The sequence below is a fragment of the Clupea harengus genome, chromosome 16, assembly GCF_900700415.2.
Source record: "Clupea harengus chromosome 16, Ch_v2.0.2, whole genome shotgun sequence".
Taxonomy (NCBI): domain Eukaryota; kingdom Metazoa; phylum Chordata; class Actinopteri; order Clupeiformes; family Clupeidae; genus Clupea; species Clupea harengus.
The window spans coordinates 22,204,891-22,226,120 of NC_045167.1; the positions used below are offsets into that span (position 1 = coordinate 22,204,891).

General features: G+C 43.4%; 5 protein-coding genes across 5 annotated transcripts in view; 2 read left to right on the forward strand and 3 right to left on the reverse strand.

The window, feature by feature from the left end:
- Positions 1 to 2,172: 2,172 nt before the first annotated feature.
- LOC116224099 (ubiquitin carboxyl-terminal hydrolase 4-like) lies at positions 2,173 to 3,949 on the reverse strand. Its single transcript, XM_031582851.2, has 2 exons — positions 3,792 to 3,949; positions 2,173 to 3,450 (listed from the first exon to the last, which is right to left on the reverse strand). The coding sequence occupies exon 2, from the start codon at positions 3,416 to 3,418 to the stop codon at positions 2,651 to 2,653; it is 768 nt and encodes a 255-aa protein (XP_031438711.1). The 5' UTR covers positions 3,419 to 3,450; positions 3,792 to 3,949; the 3' UTR covers positions 2,173 to 2,650.
- A 1,404-nt stretch (positions 3,950 to 5,353) lies between these two features.
- LOC116224041 (E3 ubiquitin-protein ligase TRIM47-like) lies at positions 5,354 to 7,785 on the reverse strand (the record flags this gene model as incomplete). The annotated part of the gene is made up of 3 exons (XM_031582591.2): positions 7,010 to 7,785; positions 5,573 to 5,668; positions 5,354 to 5,407 (listed from the first exon to the last, which is right to left on the reverse strand). Coding segments are annotated over exons 1-3 (741 nt in total), but the record flags the coding sequence as incomplete, so codon positions are not given.
- Positions 7,786 to 9,003: 1,218 nt separating this feature from the next.
- On the forward strand, positions 9,004 to 11,415 carry mcat (malonyl CoA:ACP acyltransferase (mitochondrial)). The gene is made up of 4 exons (XM_012828035.3): positions 9,004 to 9,608; positions 9,726 to 9,813; positions 10,013 to 10,230; positions 10,768 to 11,415. The coding sequence occupies exons 1-4, from the start codon at positions 9,183 to 9,185 to the stop codon at positions 11,179 to 11,181; spliced, it is 1,146 nt and encodes a 381-aa protein (XP_012683489.2). The 5' UTR covers positions 9,004 to 9,182; the 3' UTR covers positions 11,182 to 11,415.
- Positions 11,416 to 14,292: 2,877 nt separating this feature from the next.
- On the reverse strand, positions 14,293 to 17,429 carry bik (BCL2 interacting killer). Its single transcript, XM_042710023.1, has 6 exons — positions 17,354 to 17,429; positions 17,232 to 17,260; positions 15,897 to 15,999; positions 15,550 to 15,687; positions 15,150 to 15,240; positions 14,293 to 14,816 (listed from the first exon to the last, which is right to left on the reverse strand). Exons 3-6 carry the CDS (start codon positions 15,989 to 15,991, stop codon positions 14,703 to 14,705), a joined length of 438 nt encoding a protein of 145 aa, XP_042565957.1. The 5' UTR covers positions 15,992 to 15,999; positions 17,232 to 17,260; positions 17,354 to 17,429; the 3' UTR covers positions 14,293 to 14,702.
- Positions 17,430 to 17,637: 208 nt separating this feature from the next.
- Positions 17,638 to 21,230, forward strand: part of ttll1 (tubulin tyrosine ligase-like family, member 1) — a 7,605-nt gene continuing 4,012 nt past the window's right edge. The window contains exons 1-7 of the mRNA XM_012828037.3: positions 17,638 to 17,996; positions 18,233 to 18,359; positions 18,493 to 18,701; positions 19,384 to 19,564; positions 19,985 to 20,122; positions 20,375 to 20,483; positions 21,218 to 21,230. The exon at positions 21,218 to 21,230 is cut by the window's right edge and continues 131 nt beyond it. Of these exons, the coding sequence (XP_012683491.1) occupies positions 18,247 to 18,359; positions 18,493 to 18,701; positions 19,384 to 19,564; positions 19,985 to 20,122; positions 20,375 to 20,483; positions 21,218 to 21,230 (763 nt within the window). The 5' untranslated portion in view covers positions 17,638 to 17,996; positions 18,233 to 18,246. The remainder of the gene's footprint in view (positions 17,997 to 18,232; positions 18,360 to 18,492; positions 18,702 to 19,383; positions 19,565 to 19,984; positions 20,123 to 20,374; positions 20,484 to 21,217) is intronic.

Consider the following 21,230-nt stretch of genomic DNA (forward strand, 5'->3'; position numbering starts at 1 on the left):
AGGGACGTGTGTGTGTGTGTGTGTGTGTGTGTGTGTGTGTGTGTGTGTGTGTGTGTGTGTGTGTGTGTGTGTGTGTGTGTGTGTGTGTGTGTGTGTGTGTGTGTGTGTGTGTGTGTGTGTGTGTGTGTGTGTGTGTGTGTGTGTGTGTGTGTGTGTGTGTGATGCCCAAGAGGGTGTTTATTCTCATGACCTGCCTTTCCCATCATTAATGCCCAAGGGCAGAGACGACAGGGAAAGAGCTGAAGTAGTTGAAGCTTGCGGAGCGTCATTTTATTTATTAATGAGTCGAGCATAAAGCCCTGGGTCATTATATTTTATGAGATCGTTTACTCGCTGCATGTGATGCCGCTCCACGGACATGTGTGTGTGTGTGAGGAGGACATCATGTGTGTGTGAGGAGGACATCATGTGTGTGTGAGGAGGACATCATGTGTGTGTGAGGAGGACATCATGTGGTGCCAGTGGGTTTTATTGGTCTTAAGTAATATTCTAATTTTCTGAGATACTGAATTTGGGGTTTTCATTAGCTGTCAGTTATAATCATCAAAATTTAAAGAAATAAACACTTGAAATACATCAGTCTGTGTGTAATGAATCTATATAATATATGTTTCACTTTTTGAATCGAATTACTGAAATAAATCAACTTTTTGATGATATTCTAATCTATTGACCTGTATATATCTATATAAAGAAAGATCGAAAAAAGCAGCGAGAAAGAGAGAGAGAGAGGCTGTGTGAGAGAGAGAGAGGGATAAGGGCTGACTCAGTGCTGAATATGTTGAGCAAAACTGATAATTTAATATACTGACCCCCCCCCCCCCCCCAACACACACACCAAGAGTACATTAGGGGCACATTGAATGCCAGCTTTTTATTCACCATTTTGCACCAGAAACATTTTATAACATACTGGTCTCATTATAACGGTATTAATAAAGAAACATAGAAACACACTTCATTGGGGGTCAATTGTTGGATGAATACAGTCTCTGCTACATAACCCCCCCCCCCCCCACTCCACTCAACCTCCCAGTAGCAGCGTCCAGACACACCTTCTCTACACAGCACCCTGATAACACCCATCAAATCTCTTTGGATGATCAGGATATGACTGGAGCTCTTTTCTCATCTCCACCCTGCTGTTCCCCTGAGACAGATGGAGGAGTCTGTGTGCTGTGTTTGGATCCAGTGTGAAGTGGCAGGAGTCTGATGGAGGAGAAGACAACACAAAGGTTTCTTAGGTTAACATCTCACTGAGTGACAGAATAAGTAAATGTTAATTTGAGTGTGTGAGTGTGAGTTTGTGTGTGTTTGTGTCTGTGTGTGTGTGTGTGTGTGTGTGTTTGCACTTCCCACACACACCCAGAAACACACGCATAAACACCCAGACACACACACATGCATACACACACCCAGACACACACACGCATACACACCCAGACACACACACATACACACCCAGACACACACGCATAAACACCCAGACACACACACGCATACATACCCAGTCACACACACATACACACCCAGACACACACACATACCCAGTCACACACACATACAAACCCAGACACAAACACGCATACACACCCAGACACACACACACACGCATACAAACCCAGACACACACGCATACACAACCACAAACACACCCAGACACACACGCATACACATCCAGACGCACACACATACACACCCAGATACACACAAATACACACGCATACACACACACCCAGACACACACGTATACACACACACACCCAGACACACACAAACATGCATACAGACACACGCATACACTCACAGACACGCATACACACACACACATGCATACAGACACACGCATACACTCACAGACACACACGCATACACACCGAGACACACACACACACACACACACACACACACACAGACATACACACACACCCACACACACACAACAAGACACACACATACACACCCAGACACACACACACAAACATACACGCCCAGACACACACACACACACACCCAGACACACACTCGCACACACACACATACAGACACACACCAAAACCAGACACACACAAACCAGACACACACGCATGTGTGTGACTATGAGTGTGTATTTGTGTGTGTGTATGTGCTGATGAGGAGAACTGAGTTTAAATGAGGTGTGGACGATTGATGTGAGAGGGGTGTGGCAAAATCGTTACATCTCCTCTCGAACTTCCATTCAAAACGCCATTTAGGACATGCACACAGGCTGGTGGTACATAGACATCCATTCAGAACGCCATTTCAGGACACGCACTCAGGGTGGAGGTACATAGACTTTCATTCAGAACGCCATTTTAGGACACGCACACAGGGTGGAGGTACATAGACTTTGCATTGGTGGGCGACACGAAACAAAGGCCCAACACGTGGAACTGCTCCTCATCAGCGGTTATAGGAAGCATGATGGTCTGGAAAAGAAACTGTTTCCTCTACCCATGAACTATAACAGCCATAACGAAATGTTGAACTGCTTAAACATGTAGGACCATGTGACTGTTACTGAAACTTGACTTGATGTGATTTGGAATAAATTAAACTGTATAAAATGTGTTTTGTGTCAAACTCACATTGTAGGAAATCCTCTCTGGTTGTAGGTTCAGGAGGCACATCAGGAGACTCCACTGGGTGTAGACTTGATGTGGGCATTCTGTCTGGGCCACGTGCCGTCCTCGTTCTTACGCTCGATCACCAGCACCTGACCCTGGAAAAGGCCAGCATTATGCACAGTACTGTCCGGCTTGTTCAACTGCTCGTAGGTGCTGCTCATGCGTTTGACCCACAATCGTGTCTCCTTTTCCGTAGGGATGTCAAAAAGCGACCTCATTTCCTTTTCAATTGTACCAATTGTATCCGCTCTGCTGAAATGTCGTGTAACCACATTGTCCATATTATTGTTTTCACACAAGTTCAGCTCCAGCAGATACACTTCCACTTTACAGTGCTTGACAAAGATGCCATACACTACTACCTTTCTGACGATGGGCTTCTGGCCTTCAAGACAGCCATACCAGCTGACAAGCTTGGTCCATGCCTCTGTGGGCATCAGGACATAGTCCAGCTCATCTATGAGGTGCTCTTTTAATGTCTGTGTGTCGTCATCTGAGAAAAGGCCCGAATTGTCTATTGGTCCAGGATAGAGGCTCTGTTCGCCAACGGTGTACATATCCGATCTGTCAAAGTCAACATATTTCTTCCACTGCTTGAACCATCGACTGTCAATCAAATCCCACTCATCTCCCTTTCGGAATGTGGTTTTCAGTAGTGCCCCGATGGTCTGCTTTTGACATTCGGTTGAAGGTGCAGGTATCTGTGCCGGAACCGGCTCTGGATCGGCGTCTGCCGCGTTACCCGAGTCGGGTCCGCCTCCCTCCGCCATCGTGCAGTGAATGAACGCCTGGACTTTAGTCACTATTGAGAGAGAAAGAATCATATTAGAAACAACACTGACTGGCCAACTGTCAGCATTACATCAACCTTCTGTTTTTATGATAGTAAATGTGTGTTCTCTTGTTGAGGGACGTTATGAGTCTCCAGCTTCTTCAACCTTAAGGACAAGTAAACATGGAGACACCTGTAGAGTATCTCAGCTTCACTGACATATAAAGGGTATGTTACAAATATGTGACTTTGAGAAATACAGGTTCCTGACGTTCACCATCACCACCACCACCATTTAGCTTATCAGTACAATCCAAAGGGAAAGTATAGTAAGTAACTATATGTAAACATATGTAAGTAATGTGATTTACCTGATGCAGATATCTTCCTGACTTCCTTCTTGCAGAAATTCTCCAGCTGTGTCTTTAGTGAGGAGACAGATTTCTTCACAGCCTCAAAAGAGAGGCCTTGCTTCACAGAGATGCAGGATAAGTCTTTAGACTCACTGACCGACTTGAAAGTCTAAATAAAGAAACACAGAGATAAAGAGAAAAAGAGAGAGGAGGAAGAGATGACAGAGATGGAGAGGGAGAGAGAGAGGGAGAATAGCTACATTATCCAAATAAAGCATCCACGTATAAGTAAGTTGTAAATTTAAATTTACAATCTGTATTTAATGACAAGGAAATTCAGTTGATCAGGAAACGTTTGGTTAATTATAACTAAAACCTTCAACTATTATAGTGCACACGAGTTAGATATTATCCTCCAATGTTTGAGGTGTGAACTAAATTTAGCATTATGAGTATCTGGGTGCAGCCTAAGCCTAACCTTGATATCATCCTTTGATGTGTGTGTGCAGCATCTGGATGTGGCTTCCAAATGATTGCGTTACCAAGTACAGTCTTAGCAGCTAAGATGCGTTGTCTAGGGGTTAGTCTGTGTCCTGCCTCACAACGTAAACTAAAGCAAAGTCTCACCTACATTGGTGTGTCTTTGAGAGTGTAGGTGTGTGTGTGTTTGAGTGTGTAGGTGAGTTTGTTTTTGTGTGTGTGTGAATATGTTTGAGAGTGTAGGTGTGTGTGTGTGTGTGTGTGTGTGTGTGTGAGCACTCCCTGCCGGGCAGCTCTCTCAAACTGGCTTAAAGCTAGCGGGATTAACCCATGTTGTGATTCCTTAAGTTGAAGTGTTTTTTTGTTATGAAGCCCAAATTAATCCAACACAAATGGTTCATGAATCCCAAATGAACCCAACACAAATGCCACTGGTTTGCCTTGACCTACATGTGGCCTGACCAAAGAGGCCGAGTGGCAGGCACCTGTGCACCTCAAGTGCCTCCAAACAAACTGCGAGCCATGATGTCAAGGCAGAGTTGCTTTTATCAATTAACCACAGGTAGTGACATCACTCAAGCCTCGCCTGTCAGTAAGTGTTCTTCCTACCATGTGACCTAACCTGTCCTAACAATTGCCGTAATGATTTTGAGCAGTTTTCTGAAGAATGAAAATGTCTTCATCATGCTCAAATGTTTTGAGTGATAAATACAAAATCTTTCTGTATAGACACCGTAACTGCATGGGGTAAGCTATCTGTTCAAAGTGCTGTGGACTGTGTTACAATAAGAAGAACAAGCTTCTTTCTGGAAACTTCAACAATATCTAAATTGAATACATATTTCCATCTAGGAATATATTCAACATAAATCAGAGCCCCCAAACATTCTGTGCACTAACAATCCATCATCGACGTTTACCTTGAGGAAATGGATGTGATCCTCTGTGTGTGAAAGCTGCTCCAGCTCAGCATCTCTCCTCTTCAGCAGGGCAATCTCCTGCTCCAGTCGCTTCAGGAGTCCTTCAGCCCGACTCACCTCAGCCTTCTCCTGAGCTCTGATCAGCTCTTTCACCTCAGAGCACCTTCTCTCAATGGAGCTGATCATCTCAGTAAAGATCCGCTCACTGTCCTCCACTGCTGCCTGTGCATAGCTCTGTTAGGAGACACACAAAGAGGAGGGGTCCATCTAAAGCAGCCCACTCACTCAGTTCCTCTACACAGTCTGGTACCCACAGTGTGGATCAAAGGAGCTGGGAAGTGGCTCAGCATTGCAGACTCCAGCCAGCTGTTGTCCTCCTCTCCTCTGGTCAGTACTCACCTTGTGAGTCTCCACAGCTTTCCTTAGCTCCTGCAGCTCCTTCTCTCTCTCCTGGATTCTCTGCTGGATTCTCCTCTGGGTCTCCCCCAGGCGTGTCTATGTTGAAGGAATACATCTGATAGGTGAAAATTCACCCTAGTTACCTCAGGACTCCGGAGCTGCATATAAGTATATTTATTAGACAAACAACAATTGCAATCGGGCTCACTCCCAGCACAAGGCTGACAGTGAAGCAATGATAAACACATCGCACAAGGTTTATATAGACAGAAGTTGAGCGTTCAGCAGGGAAAACCACGTGGTGGATTTCTGACGCTCGAGGCAAGGATGGAAGTTTTGCACAAGATTGGAAGAAGCAGAGTTCGTCCCTTCTCATCACTTCTGGTCTAAACATGCTCTTGTACATATGCAGACTAAGTGGCACCTAATATTCTAAGTTACACACACGCAGAAACAGAGAAAAGCCATGTTCCTGCTTACATAAGTTCACGATTTATATAAGGTAATTAATAATACAAGGCACTTGATTATTATATTCTTAAGTCATTTAACAGTGTTTGGAAATGATCTCCATCAACATCACATCCACAACAAACAGTTATGGTGGCATCATATTATTTATTATCATTGTCTGATAGCATTCCTGCAAGTACAAGCTGGCTAAGCTAGTGACCCTGACTGAGAGGTGATCTGTAGTGTTGCTGAATAGCCTATTGGTGAGACGCTGTTTCATTTCAAGGCTTGAGAATAACACAAGATAAGTTTTGTCTTTTTGTAGCAAAGCAGTGAACCATACATGCAGTAAATCTCTGTTTAACCATATTCATAGTTTCTCTTGTGGAGTTGATAGTAATGTCCAACACACCCTCACTGAGTGACCTGTGACCTCTAGGCAGCTGATAACCATGTAATGTCATTCAGTCATAGTGCCAACCACCCAGGACCCTACAAAATGCCATTTCAGCTCCCTAATCACTGGGCTCATCTAAGAGGACTGGGCAGCAATATTGCAGGCAGAAACCATGATGTGCCCATCTTAATATAAATTACTGTAAAATAAGTTGTAGTGCCCACAAACATAACACATTATATGGGAATTTAGGCCTTTGATGTTGTATTATTTAGATACAGTTTGTATGTAACAGAAGATTCTCTGTCGGATTTCTGTTTTTAAAATGTTATAGCTATTAGAATGTAATTAGGCTATGTGTTTTCATTCCTGTATGAGAATGCTGACAGTCTTAAGTCAACCCTCTGGTTTTACAACTTCATTAGACAGGTGTGTTTTTATGACATTGTTATTTCCTCGCTGCCTCACTCTATAATGACCTAAAGAGCATGAATCTATACAGCCTGTCTTTCATTCCAGTTGGAAACCCAATAACCAAATCTTACCACACAAGTCCAATCTATCACCAAGATAACTCCTGTCCTTACCTGTCTCTCTCTCCTCCCTGCAGAGGCTGACACAGTGTCATGGCCTTTGTGTTCATACACCAGACAGAGCAAACAAACACAACTTAGATCCGTACGACAAAATATCTCCAGAGGCTTCTCATGTTGGGTGCAGATCCTCTCCTGTAGCTGGCCTGTGGCATCAGTCACCTTGTGTTTTCGTCCAGGATGAAGTTCATTGTGAGCTTTGTAGTGAGTTTCACAGTATGACACCAGACATTCCAGACAGGACTTCACAGCTTTGACTTTTCTCCCAGTGCAGACGTCACACTCCACATCTCCAGGTCCAGCAGTACATGGAACAGGAGCAGCAGCAGCTTGGATTCTGGTCTTCTTTATCTGTTCCACAAGTTCAGCAACAATATTATTTTTGTTCAAAACGGGTCTTGGGGTGAACGTCTGTCTGCACTGGGGGCAGCTGTAGACTCCCTTCTGATCTTCCCGATCCCAGCAGCTCGTAATGCAGCCCATACAGTAACTGTGTCCACAATTAGTAGTCACTGGATCCCTAAGAAGATCCAAACAAATCGGACATGTACAAAGTTCGTAGTTACTTGGAGCCGCTTCTGCCATTCTTCGTTTGTGCTGTGTAACGCTTCACAGGTTTTCACGTAGTTTCGTTTCACCTGAAATCGGTGCGAAACTTTGAAACAACTTCCTGGTTGGGTGGGCGTGTTCGTCCAAACATCGTCATTGATGTCGTGTATTAGAACACTAGTGTAGTTCTAAAACTGATTAAGCAGACAACTGGAAGGGCACACGGGAGAACTTTTATGTATTATTTATTTGTAACACTATATTCATCTATATTCCATTCTAATTAATAAGCGATTGTTATGTGTCACTAAGAACAACATCGGCACCTGCTACAGGTGGGAGCCTAGAAATTAATACAAGAAAATCTAACTCTAGATATTGCAATATCAAAATTGTATTGTGCACCAGAAAACAACATAAAACCACACATAGCATTTTCAGTCAAAGGGGATTTATTATCCAAAAGAGTTTTGAAACAAAGGAATTGATTTGCAGTAGGCCTAGGCCTATTTGTGCACAGCAAACAAGCAGGTAAATAAAACCAGAATAGACCCAAAAGATAGCATGCACTCAAAATAAGTGATGAATCATGCAAACAAGACCACTCAGCTAGGCCTAATTAAAATAGGTGATGCTTCAGACATGCAAACAAATAGGTTAAAATAATGTTCAAATCAATAAGTTCAAATAGGTCCAAATAATGATTCAAATAATTCAAATAATGATTTTAATCAGTTGCTGCAATCTATTATCAACATAAATAGCACCAAGCATTCCTGGGGAGTGGTTCGAGTTGGTAGCTCTCCACAGAAAAGCATGTCCTCTTGTAGAATACCGCTCCAACGATAACGCACAAAAACCAGCAGTAATGCAGCGTTACTGACGTCCGTCGACTCGTCTAAATTGAAACTGTATTGTAATGTAACTGTATTGAAAAGAACGGGATACCTTTCATCCTTTCCATGACCTGGTTGTGTATGTCCGAGGCCATCTCCGAAATCCGGCGACTTACTGTGTCGTTTGAAAGTGGTACTGTCAAGAGTTTTCTCGCAGCATCTTCCCCAATCATCTCGCGGCACATATCCACCGCAGCTGGCAAAAACAGTTCCTCAACGCTCGTAAATGCCTTCTTGGTCTGTGCCACACCTCTGGCTACCAAGTAACTTGCCTTCAAAGCACTCTTCGATTGTTAGGCCAATGTCGAAATGGTCTTATTGTGTATTTGAAGCCCGTTTTGGGGGGGTTAGTGCATGCGTGTGGTTGTGTGCCTGCCTGTACTATCTATGTGTGGAACTCTATCTGTGTCTAATGAACCAAATATTCCACTGTACTGGTATGAAAAGTCAGCACGATTACAGGAGCTGCGGAGCCAGCCTGAAAAGCCCTCACTAGATGGCGCTGTTTGATTTGTGGTTGGTTGATGAACAGCTTTGAAATTCCAAAAGAAGATTCAACATGGCGGCGCCCTTGTGTCACCCCATGGAGTTTAGCAGTGCAGTATGACATCTAAAGTGAATTGATTTAACTCTACAGAAGCTACAGAATGGGCAGGCTGGCCTGGAAAATATGGTGATATCTCTATACCAATCTAAGCGCTCGTTAGTGTCATCTTCTAGCCATGACTTTTGTAGCACCTCTCAGACTCGGTTGTAGACAAATCTGTCTCTCTGAACTTTCTTTGCATCACGTCAGGCAGCTGTCAAGTGGTGTTCGTAATGGCTCGAAAGATGGAAACGTTACACTTCCTGACCCAGAAATTGAGGCTTCTGATAAGGAGCAAAGACCCAGAAAAGACCCGGGGCAGGTGTCGGTCCTCCTCTTCCCCGGTCAGGGCAGTCAGTTCGTAGGTATGGGACGCGGACTGTTAAAGTACGGAGCTGTCCAGGACATGTTCTCAGTAGCTCGGAAGATACTTGGCTATGATTTGCTGTCTCTGTGCCTTAACGGACCCAAGGAGGATCTGAAGAAAACTGTTCACTGTCAGCCTGCGGTGTTTGTCACGTCGCTTGCCGCGGTTGAGAGACTAAATCACGAAAACCCAGCTGTAAGTAGCCTGCGTGCAGTGACACCCTTTTGGCTCCAGTACTTGCCTATGGCTTTATGTATGAAATTATATAGTATTCTTTAGTATCTATAGTTATCAATTTCTCGATGTTCTTAGGCCATAGAGAACTGCGCTGCTGCGGCGGGGTTTAGTGTCGGGGAATTTGCTGCCTTGGTTTTCTCTGGTGCCATGGACTTCGCTGAAGGTTGGGGACTTTGCTTTCCTTACAATAATCGTGTTTGTGTGTTTATAGTCCTTATAAAATGTAATAAAATGGAAATGACTGACTGGCTCCTAGACCTCAATCTCTCTCTCTTTCTGTTGTTGTTGTTGTTGTTGTTGTTGTTGTTGTTGTTGTTGTTGTTGTTGTTGTTGTGTGTGTGTGTGTGTGTGTATCCACCCAGCCCTGTACGCTGTGAAGGTGAGAGCTGAGGCGATGCAGGCGGCCTCTGAGCAGACGCCCAGCGGTATGCTGTCGGTGTTCGGCAAACCTCAGGCCAGGTACAACCACGCCTGCCTGTTGGCCCGGGAACACTGCCAGTCCTTGGGCATCCAGAAGCCCGTCTGCATGGTGGCCAACTACCTCTTCCCTGACGGGAGGGTCATTGCTGGACATCAGGAGGTACTACTATCTACTCACATGTGCTCTCTAATGTTTTAGCATTAGATGAAGTTACCTTCTCGTGGTTCCTAGCAAATCCTTGTACGACACAAACAGAGAGATCAGGTGCTTGGGTCCTAAACAGTCCTGATTGCTATATATCCTGCAAGTATTTGTCAGCGAGAGAGATTGACAGTTCAAATGTATTTTAACAAATTAGAATTTGAATAGCCAGTCAGCACCTGTATGCCAGTGTCTTTTGAGTTATGGCAACTATCTCTCTCTCACACAATCACTCCCACACTCACACATACACTCACTCACACAATCACTCACACATACACAATCACTCACACATACACAATCACTCACACATACACTCACTCACACAATCACTCACACATACACTCACTCACTCACTCACTTACTCACTTACTCACTCACACAATCACTCACACATACACGCACTCACTCACTCACTCACACAATCACTCATTCACACAATCAATCACTCACTCACTCTCACACTCACACTATCACCACCACCCCATCCCACAGGCTCTGGACTTCCTGCAGAAGAACTCGCGGCAGCTGTACTTCGGGCGCACGCTGAAGCTTCCGGTGAGCGGGGCTTTCCACACGCCGCTGATGGAGCCGGCCGTGGAGCCTCTGCGCGCGGTGCTGAAGAGCATGGACGTGCGGCGGCCCGAGATCGCCGTGCACTCCAACGTGGACGGCAAGCGCTACATGAACGAGTCCCACATTCGGCGGCTCCTCCTGAAGCAGCTGGTGTCCCCCGTGAAGTGGGAGCAGACGCTGCACGAGGTGTACGAGCGGGCAGAAGGGAAGGAGTTCCCACAGACCTTCGAGGTGGGCCCTGGCAGACAGCTGGGGGCCACACTGCAGAAGTGCAACATGAAGGCCCACAGAAACTACACGCATGTGGATGTCACTCGGTCAGAGGAGGAGTGAGGGAGTGTGTGGACAAAGACTGAGGCTGAGAAAGTATCTACCACAGAACATGTTGACATTCATATTGCAAAACACACACACACTCACGTGTGCGTGTTGATATTGTAAGAAAAAGGACGTTTCTTTTGTGGTTGATGTGCTTGAGTCTGTAGACTATGTTCTTTCTGAAGCAGGTCTTCTGGCTTTGTGTCCCCTCTTTCCACATGAAAAACAAACAAAGTTCTGCTTTTCTGATCTGTTGTCTTTGCAGTTCCTTGCTATGTCCACATGAATGAGAGAGAGTGCCTTGATGTCTCCCCCCTCTGTCTTGGCACTGTCTCTCCTCTGTCTTCACCACATGAATACCTTCCCCCACTACCTGGGCAGTCTCGCAATGTGCCCATCCTCTCCACATGTATAGCATATGATAACCCCCCCCAATGGATTGCTTCTCCTGAAGCTTTTTCCTCTGTGTTGCCAATTAGAAGAACTGGAGGATTCTGGCCCTGTTTGTCTCCTGTTCTGTGGGGAAAGCTGACTTCCTGTAGCTGCAGCGGGGTTGGATTTCTTTGGGGGGCCTGATTATTGTTAAATGGTGTCATTTTACACACAAACATTCAGGGTTTTTCCTGGGTCAAAATGGGTCTTCGGTGCTCAAAAAAAAAAATGTGTTACCATGTCACCTTATTAGCTTACATTTTACCATTTCATAAATAATGAGGATATGCTTCAGGAAATCATTTTGCTTCCACTTTAGATTCAAATAGATTGACAATAGTCCAAGCCCCATGGTGCTATCATGTATGGTTCAAAGATTATCAAGGTTTACCTCTTTACATATATATGCAAACTATTGAAATAGAATCTAGAACTAACCAGTGGTCAGAAATGGAACACACAAATTATGAAATTCAAGTTGATCTATTATCACTATTCATTTTTAGTATACAAACCTACATACCATTATTTTTGTTTTTATTATTAAAACTGTCCACAAATATGTTTAATAGTGTGTTTAACATCTATTGGCCCACCAATGGAGGCTGCGTTGAAAATCAAACTTTTGTCAGCATTTTGAGTGGACATTTCATTTGCATTTGTACAGGTGTATTCGTGCACGTCGGGCTGGCCCTCGCAGCGGAACGACAGTTTACAACCGCACCGGTTTATCAATGATAATATTAATATTATTATATTCGAGATGCAACACAAATCTATCCGCTCTCCTCCGAACGAGCTGAGCTTTCATTGATAAACCAATGCGGTTGTCTGCCTCTCCCGAGGCTCCGCGGTCTACTGGTACTCGTTCAAACGGGTAGACAAATAAAATAATAGCCTACACCTGTGTAGGTCCTTAACATAGCAGATATTTTAATACATTGAAAGCCATGAATACTGAAAATGGAATGTTATGCTCAAAATCACCGCCGACACAGGATGCATACGCAAGTTGAGTGATTGGCAGCTGGCCGCTCTGTTCATTCGCGCACCTCACAGTTGCGTAGGCTATTGTTCAGACAAGAAGACACGCTTATCAACTCGATTACTATTGATCTAAACAGAACGAGGTTTCGGCTGTAGCCTATACTTGAAACATACTATTGAGACCATATTCGCTTACATGCATTGCACGCGTGATGAATTGCGGCTTAATGGTGTTTTGAGCCCTCACCGTCGACTTCAAGGCAGCAGCTGCCTGGAAGGCGCATCCCACCCCCTGATATCTATAAATAACAGCTCACCTTTATCTTTTTAACCAGATTTGTAAACAGGTCGCGATCAATATTTTGCAGTACAATAGGCTACCTTGGTTAAAAATCGAATTAAGGTAGATGCATGCTAGCATTGCGCTAAATAATTAGACAGCTAACATTAATTGGTGGTGTTAACATAAAGTCAGTTTTTGTATATGGCATTAATATTATTCTAAAACACCTTCACTAGTTGTTTTAATCAGATTTGTAAGCAGGTTGTAAACAACATTTTTGAAGTGCCTTGGTTTAAAACAGCTAAAAGCTAGCTACATTAAGTTGCTTGCTCAAATCTCAAATTCAAACCAACGTATTTTTTTAAACTGGCAAGCTTGGAGCAGCCTCTGTTCAATGATTGGCTCAGGGGTGGGAGGTGGTCAACGGTGAAGTCTCAAAACACCATTAAGCTGAATTGCGCCATGAATGACAGCTTTTTTTAATTAATTTTTTTATCACTGACTTTTTTTTGCCTTAGGCGCTCGGGATTTGTTGTAGGCGCTCGGGAAAACGGCTTAGGCGCGCGCCCAGATTTTCTCTGCAGGAAAAACCCTGACATTTCTATGGCAGAGCGAGTCTGAGGATCACTTTTGTTGATCAAAGCAAATATATAGCCAACATCCTCAATTCAATTGAGAAATTGCAGGAGGGTTGGCTTGCCAATTTGTAAAAAAAAAAAAGGAAGTTTCTTTTGTGGTTGATGCAGCAATCGGTCTTTATTGCCAGAAGAGGTGTAAGGGAGTGTGTATACATAGACAAAGGCCGAGGCTGAGAAAGTATCTACCGCTGAACATGTTGACATACATATACACGTGGTGTGTGTGTTTGTGTGTTTGGTGCAGTAACGAAGCACGTTGAACATACTCGGATTCAGCGGTGCAGATCTGAACGACAAGCATCTCCAACTCTTGCATACATACTGTTTAAAACGCCTCCTAGGTTTTTAATGTAAATGAGCTAGGCTTTTAATGCAAACAGGTCTGGCAGCCTTTTGTTGTGCTGTATGATAAACAGGTTTCTCTGACCTGCTGCCTGAGATGGTTCTCAATGGCTTACCCCTATTCCCATATTATGATTAGTTGCAGTCACTCACACCTCAGTTTGCTTCCTGACCCCAGGTGTCGGAGCAACACCAGTGTGGGGGCGTTTCCTTGGTTACCATGATAAGATTACCATTTTGGATATTATGCTGGCCAAGCAGCTGCTTGATCATGAATCTCATGTTCACTTACAGGATATACTGTTCTTACAATACACACACACACACACACACACACACACACACACACACAAAGAGCCATGGATGCACATGGTTGTCAGAGATAAACTCAAGCATCAGTATGTAAACAACTTACAGTGGATCCCAAGAAGACAGAACAGTGGATGCAGAAAAGATGTTATTTTTATTTGATAAGTTTCCATTTTTGTTATGAAAAATCACTTTCAAATCAGTATGGATGAATTGAAAGTCCAGCTTCCCTGATGTTTGAACAGATGAAACCACTTGATAAGATAAGAAGCGTGGGAGAGGAATACAAACCCACACTTAGCAACAGACTTTACCCCCCCCCCCCCATAAAACAGGCTGTGTACCAGCGACAGCCTCATCAGAACACTCTATGATGCGCACTCAAAAAACACGGAGTTGTGACCCAGCACGTCAATACCATTCAATTATCCATGTAATAAAGAACGTTTGGAAAAAAATTAAATATTTTTAATTATTATAAAACATTTTAAACAAAGCCAAAAATCTGTGGACTAAGTCCAGCTTATAGCCCATCAGTGCAAAGGTCAATCCGTTCTCTGGACCCAGAGTGCCAAGCAGACGGCTGCCGTGGCCAGTAGTGCAGTGGACGCCAGCAACCCTGTTGTCCAGCCTAACCCAGCAGGACACACACTGGACACCTGCGTGAGGTAGACGGGAGAGAGAACTAGCCTGTCAGAGGATCGATCATGTGTGTTCATGTCGTTTTGGGATTAGAACATGGGTAGATGCAGGTTAAAACAGGACTTATGGATTTTTATTTTGGAAATGTCATAATTAAATGTATGCATATCCGTAAGGTTAGTTGGACATAGCATCACATGGCTCAAAAAAAGAATCAATCAAGTTTGTAAAATGTGCTGCTAAGATAGTGTGTTTGTCTGCTCATAGTAAAGTAAAGTTTCTGCTCTCACAGCATTGTGTGTGTGTGTGTGTGTGTGTTCATGTAAATCAGGAATGCTGGTTGTTCTTACCCAGGCAGGCTGGTTGTAAACCAGAGGATTCAGCCGCAGATTACCTAGAGCAAAGAAGTCTCTAAGTCTCCTTCCCTCACTCACTATACACCTGGAAGAGATCATGAATGGGAACTTCAGCTCATCATGAAACACAGAATCCCACATTCCGTCTCATGAGACACAAAATCCCACATTCCGTCTCATGAGACACAGAATCCCAAATTGTATCCCACGTGGAGTTATTTAGTATATCTAAGGAAACAGTATGACCTCCAACTAAAGTCTGTCACCAATGATTAGATGCCAGTTGAGATTTAAATCGTATTAATTGTGGATAGATATATCGGTGTGTGCGCGCCTCTGTGTGTGTGTGTGAGTGTGTGTGTGTGTGTGTGTGTTCTGAATAGACCCCACTCACCTGTAGACACTGGCCCTGATGAAGATGTTTGTTCTTCCATTCACTGGCTGCAGCCATTGGTTGGGCAGCCTGTGGGCCCATCGTTGGTTCAGTTCGTCTCCTATCTGGGCCAGCTGCCGACCAATGTTCTGGACGTCTCTATCATTCCCAAACAGCCGACACCAGATAGAAACGTGTCAGGGATTTCACCAGAGATTTGACTTTCTAACAAATCCCGAGACACGCGCTTCACAGGGTGCGGAAGCGCTTCAGTAGCTTTGGTTTTATTTTCTTTATATATTTTTAAATTCTTAAATATGAATTTGAATCTCTTTTTTTTTTTTTTTACATTTGAACTGTGTTAGTACCTTGTGTTCACGTGAGATGGTGTGCCATTGCACACCTCCATAGGACCAGCCTGGAGGGACATGGTGTTTGGTGTTTCTCTTGTGTGCTCCACCATTTTGTTTTCTGAGCGGGGAAATAAAAAAAAAAGGAAATATGGGTAAATGGCACGTATGAACACGGGTGGAACAGCGGTGTCCCGTGTTTTGGTTATTTTTTTTAGCTGTGTGTTTGTGTGGGTGGGAATGAAAGGCTGTTGTGGAGTGTGTGGGCTGTTAGTGTGTGTGTGTGTGTGTGTGTGTGTGTGTGTGTGTGTGTGTGTGTGTGAGTGAGAGAGGGAGGGGGAGAGAGAGGGAGTGACACGTGAGTTCCAACGGCCTAGTTACCTTATGTAAACACAAAGTCATGTGACCACAGGTGTTACCAAGGAGACATGTCACCTGAAGCTCTCCTCAGGTTAAAACAATGACCTCCCTCATAGAATGTAACGCCTGCTCTTTCTCTCACTCTCTCCTTCCCTCATTTTTGTCTGTTTCTGGTTCTTTTTCATCTCTCCAGGGATTTCAACAGTCTCAGAACTCTTGAAACTTGACTCGGTCCCTCTGTTCACCTCTTTCCTGTTTGGCTTTGCATACATTTAAACTCTACCCCCTTTCACTGCAATACCTCATCTTGTACAGTCACAGGTTAAAACTGTGCCCCCCCCCCCCCCCCCCCCCCCACACACACACACACACACAGAGACACAGATAATGAGATCATGTTTGCGTGGGCATTTTGATGCAAATCATTTCCATCATGCTCTAACTGAAACTTCCTTTGCAAACTTTGTCAATGGTAAAAATGGTAAAGGAAGGTACAATACAAGACTGAAATACATACTATAAAAAGACTATAGTAACCATTTATTGCGTGGTCTTTTTATGAAAGCAAAATATATATCCTAATCAAATACCTGAAATTAAAATAATAATAATAAAAAAAAAACCACTTAAAACACTTCTTATTTTTGAGAAGATGTTATGTTATTGGATGCTATTATTGCTATTATAAAGAACGGATTAATCATCAGCCCCTGATGGGGGATGATCAAAACATGGCATGATGTCATCGTTATCGCCAACTCAAACAAAAGGTGACATTGACGTTAGCCATTTTGAGCAAACCGATGACTGTATTGTATCTTGTATTTGTAAAAAACTTAACATGAAAAAAAGTATCTCTACTGTGCTTATTGAATTTCTTTGATCAAAACTGGTTTAAATATTGTAGGCTACAGCGTTCAACATAAGTCACAGAAACCTGTCGGTCAACAATAAACAGGTGCACCACAATGAAAGAAAAAAAGTTAACCTTACCAGATTTTTAGATTAAAGTGAACGCCGCCCTATGAAATAAACAATGCATTACTTACATTAATTAATAATATATGAAACATATAAATGTGCATGGATTTTAAACAACATAAAGCAGCACTTACAGCAGCGTCCTTTAATCTGGTTGTTTTCAGGTATCTGTCACAACGTCAATGATGTCAAGTTAACCGCCACGCCTATAGGGTAATGGCCAGGAAGTCCGGGTAGTTATTACTATCTACGTCACAATAGAGGGAGACACCGCCCTCCCTATCGGGCTCAACACTGCGACCAAAGTCTTATTGATTCATGATTTTTGTCAGAGTCTCATATTTATTCTTAACTACTCATGACACATTCCAGGGCTGCTTCACAACATTTGTTATCAACCGACATGTAGTTTGAGTTGACATGATCGCGCCCCTAATGGTGATGTTGAGCAACGCAAAATGACATGTGTGCGTCCATGGTTGCTAGGTTATTAACCCGGAAGTGGACCATTTGCGTACTCATCTCTTTGCCAGCTGTCTCACGATCAATAAATCAAAACAGCAACGAGCATCCACCCCTGTACAACATCTCTGCAAATGCAGCTTTGCTTTTAATGCATAGGTTGAAATAATCGATTGGTGTCGCATGGCGTCGTTTGTGGCAAGGACATATTTCCTCAAGCGTTAACATCACTGGATGAAAATACTCCTCCCTGCAGGTGCATCTGTGAAAGAAGGTGTTGATGACCACATCACATCACCCACATCCGAGAAACGGGTATGGCAGCATCATTGCTTCACTGAGTTATTTATCTGTGACATTTTAAACATTGAGTCGTTTTATTTTTGCCCTGTGCTACTAACAGCAGAGCTCAAGCTATGAGAACCTGCAATCGTATCTCCATGTTTACGGCCGAAGTGTCAACTAGAGAGCCTCCATGTAGTGATGCTAAATGCTTAACAGCTAGCTTTTATATGTAGTGTCCAGTGACGCGGGAGGGTTGTGTGTTTCAGCCCGGGTTGGTGCCATGGCTGGTAAGGTGAAGTGGGTGACAGACATTGAGAAATCTGTGCTTATCAACAACTTTGAGAAGAGGGGATGGCTCCAGGTCACCGAGAGCGAAGAGTGGAATTTCTACTGGTAGGCACCATTGGAGTCTGTATTAGAACATCTTCTTTCAGTCACTTGTAGGACAACTAGACCAACTTTTATGATCCGTGATTCTTTATTTTGCATTTGTGCAATATATAGTAAATACACTTTTTTTTTTCAGGATGAGCATCCAGACCATTAGAAATGTGTTTAGTGTGGACACAGGCTACCGCCTCACGGACGAACAGATGGTCAACCACTTCCCCAACCACTATGAGCTGACCAGGAAGGACCTCATGATCAAGAATATCAAACGCTACAGAAAGGAACTGGAGAAGGAGGGAAGTCCTCTGGCGGAGAAGGACGAGAATGGGAAATACATCTTTTTAGGTAATAATAATAATAATTCATTTTATTTGTAACGCACTCTTCATTCACTCAAAGTTCATTCACTTCACTCAGAGTGCCAGGGTGTGTTATTCAGCTTGACAAGTGGTTTCATTTTTGAAAATTGTATATCCAAAGTGACTGGTATTATGTTGGTGACATTTTATACATTTAAGCTTCCCTTGTGCATCCATGTGGCAGTAGGTGCAGCAATCTATATGTAAAGGTGTATTTGCTTGTCCTCATACGTAGAAACTAGAGGTTTTATGGATAGCACTTTGTAGCAATTGATTGGAAGACGTGGGATTAAAAGTACAGTGTGTTGGATTTAGGGGGATATATTAGCAGAAATGAAACATAGTAGCCTATTCAAAACTATTGTTTCATCAGTGTGTAATTACCTGTAACTATGAATCGTTTTTTCGTTTGATTAAGAGTGCCTTTTGCGTTTTTATGGCACTTGATGGCCACCTTAGGTTTTTCTACACACTTGGAGAGGGAGGGGTATTAAGTTGGTTGCAATTCAGCAACATCACCACTAGATGTCACTAAAACCTACACAATGTGCCTTTATACAATCTTTCCCTGTCTCCTTTGGCTTCCCTCTTCACACCTCCCTCCTCATCTTCCTCTGTTGTGTCCAGTATTCTACCGCTCTCCTTCATCTGCCTCTTCTCTCTGGCAGATTTCGTCCCGGTCACGTTCATGCTCCCTGCGGACTATAACCTGTTCGTGGAGGAGTTCCGGAAGAGTCCGTCCAGCACGTGGATCATGAAGCCGTGTGGCAAGGCGCAGGGGAAAGGCATCTTTCTCATCAACAAACTCTCACAGATTAAGAAGTGGTCTCGGGACAGCAGAACATCAACGTAAACCCCCACCCTTTTTAGTCCCCAGGGTTCTCCATCCATTGACACCTTATAGTGTTTTGTACAGGCGATAGTAATGACTGCCCTTTGCAAGCCAGGTGCCCAGTATTTGCAATGCATTTGCATTGAGCTAAAATATTAGCATAATCCTTCTCTCCTGGGTCCTTAAACTAGAGAATCTGACTGGGCATAATCCTTCTTGCAATATTATATTATATTATATCATATCATTGATTTAGTATTATATGGCTGTAAACAACATACCATGCTAGCAGGGTCCTTCCTGTATACATACTGACATTACAATCTTAGCTGGGAGCCAGTCCATCCTGGAGGTTGTATGTTGGATGGATGGAGGTTGCTGTTTTTTGACCATTTCTGAACATTTTGTCTATTTGTCCTTCTCTGCTGTTCTCATAGGTTTATGGCTGCGTCAAGTGGCAAAGAAGCCTATGTCATTTCCCTGTACATTGATAATCCTCTGCTGATTGGTGGAAAGAAGTTTGACCTGAGGCTGTACGTGCTGGTCACCACCTACAGGCCTCTCAAGTGCTACATGTAAGCAAATAAAGATTAGTTTTACAACCATTGAGGTTAATAGATACATTTGCGGTTATACTGTTTATTCAAGAATGTGAGCTTTTTGAGGTAATATAATAATGCAATCTATCAAAGCTTGAGAAATGGATGGATGGATTTCTGAGGGTGATATGTTGACCTAGGGTTGTCTAACCTGATGACTTTGAAGCATTATAGTTGAATCCAGGTCAATTATAGGTCATTTGCAACTCCTGATGTCTTTATTTGCAGGTATAAACTGGGATTCTGCAGGTTCTGCACAGTGAAATATACTCCCAGCACTAGTGAGCTGGACAACATGTTTGTGCACCTGACGAACGTCGCCATTCAGAGACATGGGGTACGTGTTTACAGAACCTGAACACATGGGGTACGTGTTTACATAACCTGAACACATGGGGGACGTGTTTACATAACCTGAACAGCTGACCCACTTTGTAGTAGCCTTACCTCAACTCTCTTTATGTGTGTCTGTGTGTGACTACATTTTTAAGGCGTCCTGGGTGTGTAGATACATTTAACCTACTTCTTGTGTACCCTTTTTTTAGGTCATTTAACATTTAGCTATTATTCATGTAGTCTATCCTGGGTGCCTTACAACTCAGTACAGCATATTTAGTGTAGTATTAGCACTTGGGAAAGACAATGACAATAACAATGACCACTGCCTTGCTCTAGTAGTCTATCAAAGAAACAGAATGCAGGAAGTTGCCACTTTATGAGGTATGTTGTTATTCGCAACTAGTTTTGGCTTTCTCTTCAAGTTCATTTTGATGGTATATGATCATGTGAAGGACAGATAAACACACCTGTAGTTCCTGCTAGCTGCCCAGAGGCCATGCACTATGTAGTTTCCACCAGCTGCTCTATGTAGTTCTGTGGTCCGGGTCGAACCACCATGTAAGAACAATCTTTCACAGCATGACAAATATAACGCCAAAAGATACCAGTTAGCATGCTAGCAAGCTTATATTAGTCTCAACTGTGCTGCTGTTAACTTAAGCTTGCTAGTTTCAGACCCAAACTCCTTACTGCTGCTTTTAAGTGAAATGTAATCTTTTCTCTTCTGCTCAGGATGATTATAATC

Coding starts and splice junctions, on each gene's coding strand:
- LOC116224099 (XM_031582851.2), bottom strand. CDS start 3,418: ATGGCGGAGGGAGGCGGACCCGACTCGGGTAACGCGGCAGACGCCGAT.
- mcat (XM_012828035.3), top strand. CDS start 9,183: ATGACTTTTGTAGCACCTCTCAGACTCGGTTGTAGACAAATCTGTCTC. Junction 9,814..10,012: donor TGCCATGGACTTCGCTGAAG/GTTGGGGACTTT, acceptor GTATCCACCCAG/CCCTGTACGCTGTGAAGGTG. Junction 10,231..10,767: donor TCATTGCTGGACATCAGGAG/GTACTACTATCT, acceptor CCCATCCCACAG/GCTCTGGACTTCCTGCAGAA.
- bik (XM_042710023.1), bottom strand. CDS start 15,991: ATGGTGGAGCACACAAGAGAAACACCAAACACCATGTCCCTCCAGGCT. Junction 15,688..15,896: donor CCATCTCACGTGAACACAAG/GTACTAACACAG, acceptor TGGGAATGATAG/AGACGTCCAGAACATTGGTC. Junction 15,241..15,549: donor ATCAGGGCCAGTGTCTACAG/GTGAGTGGGGTC, acceptor GATCTCTTCCAG/GTGTATAGTGAGTGAGGGAA.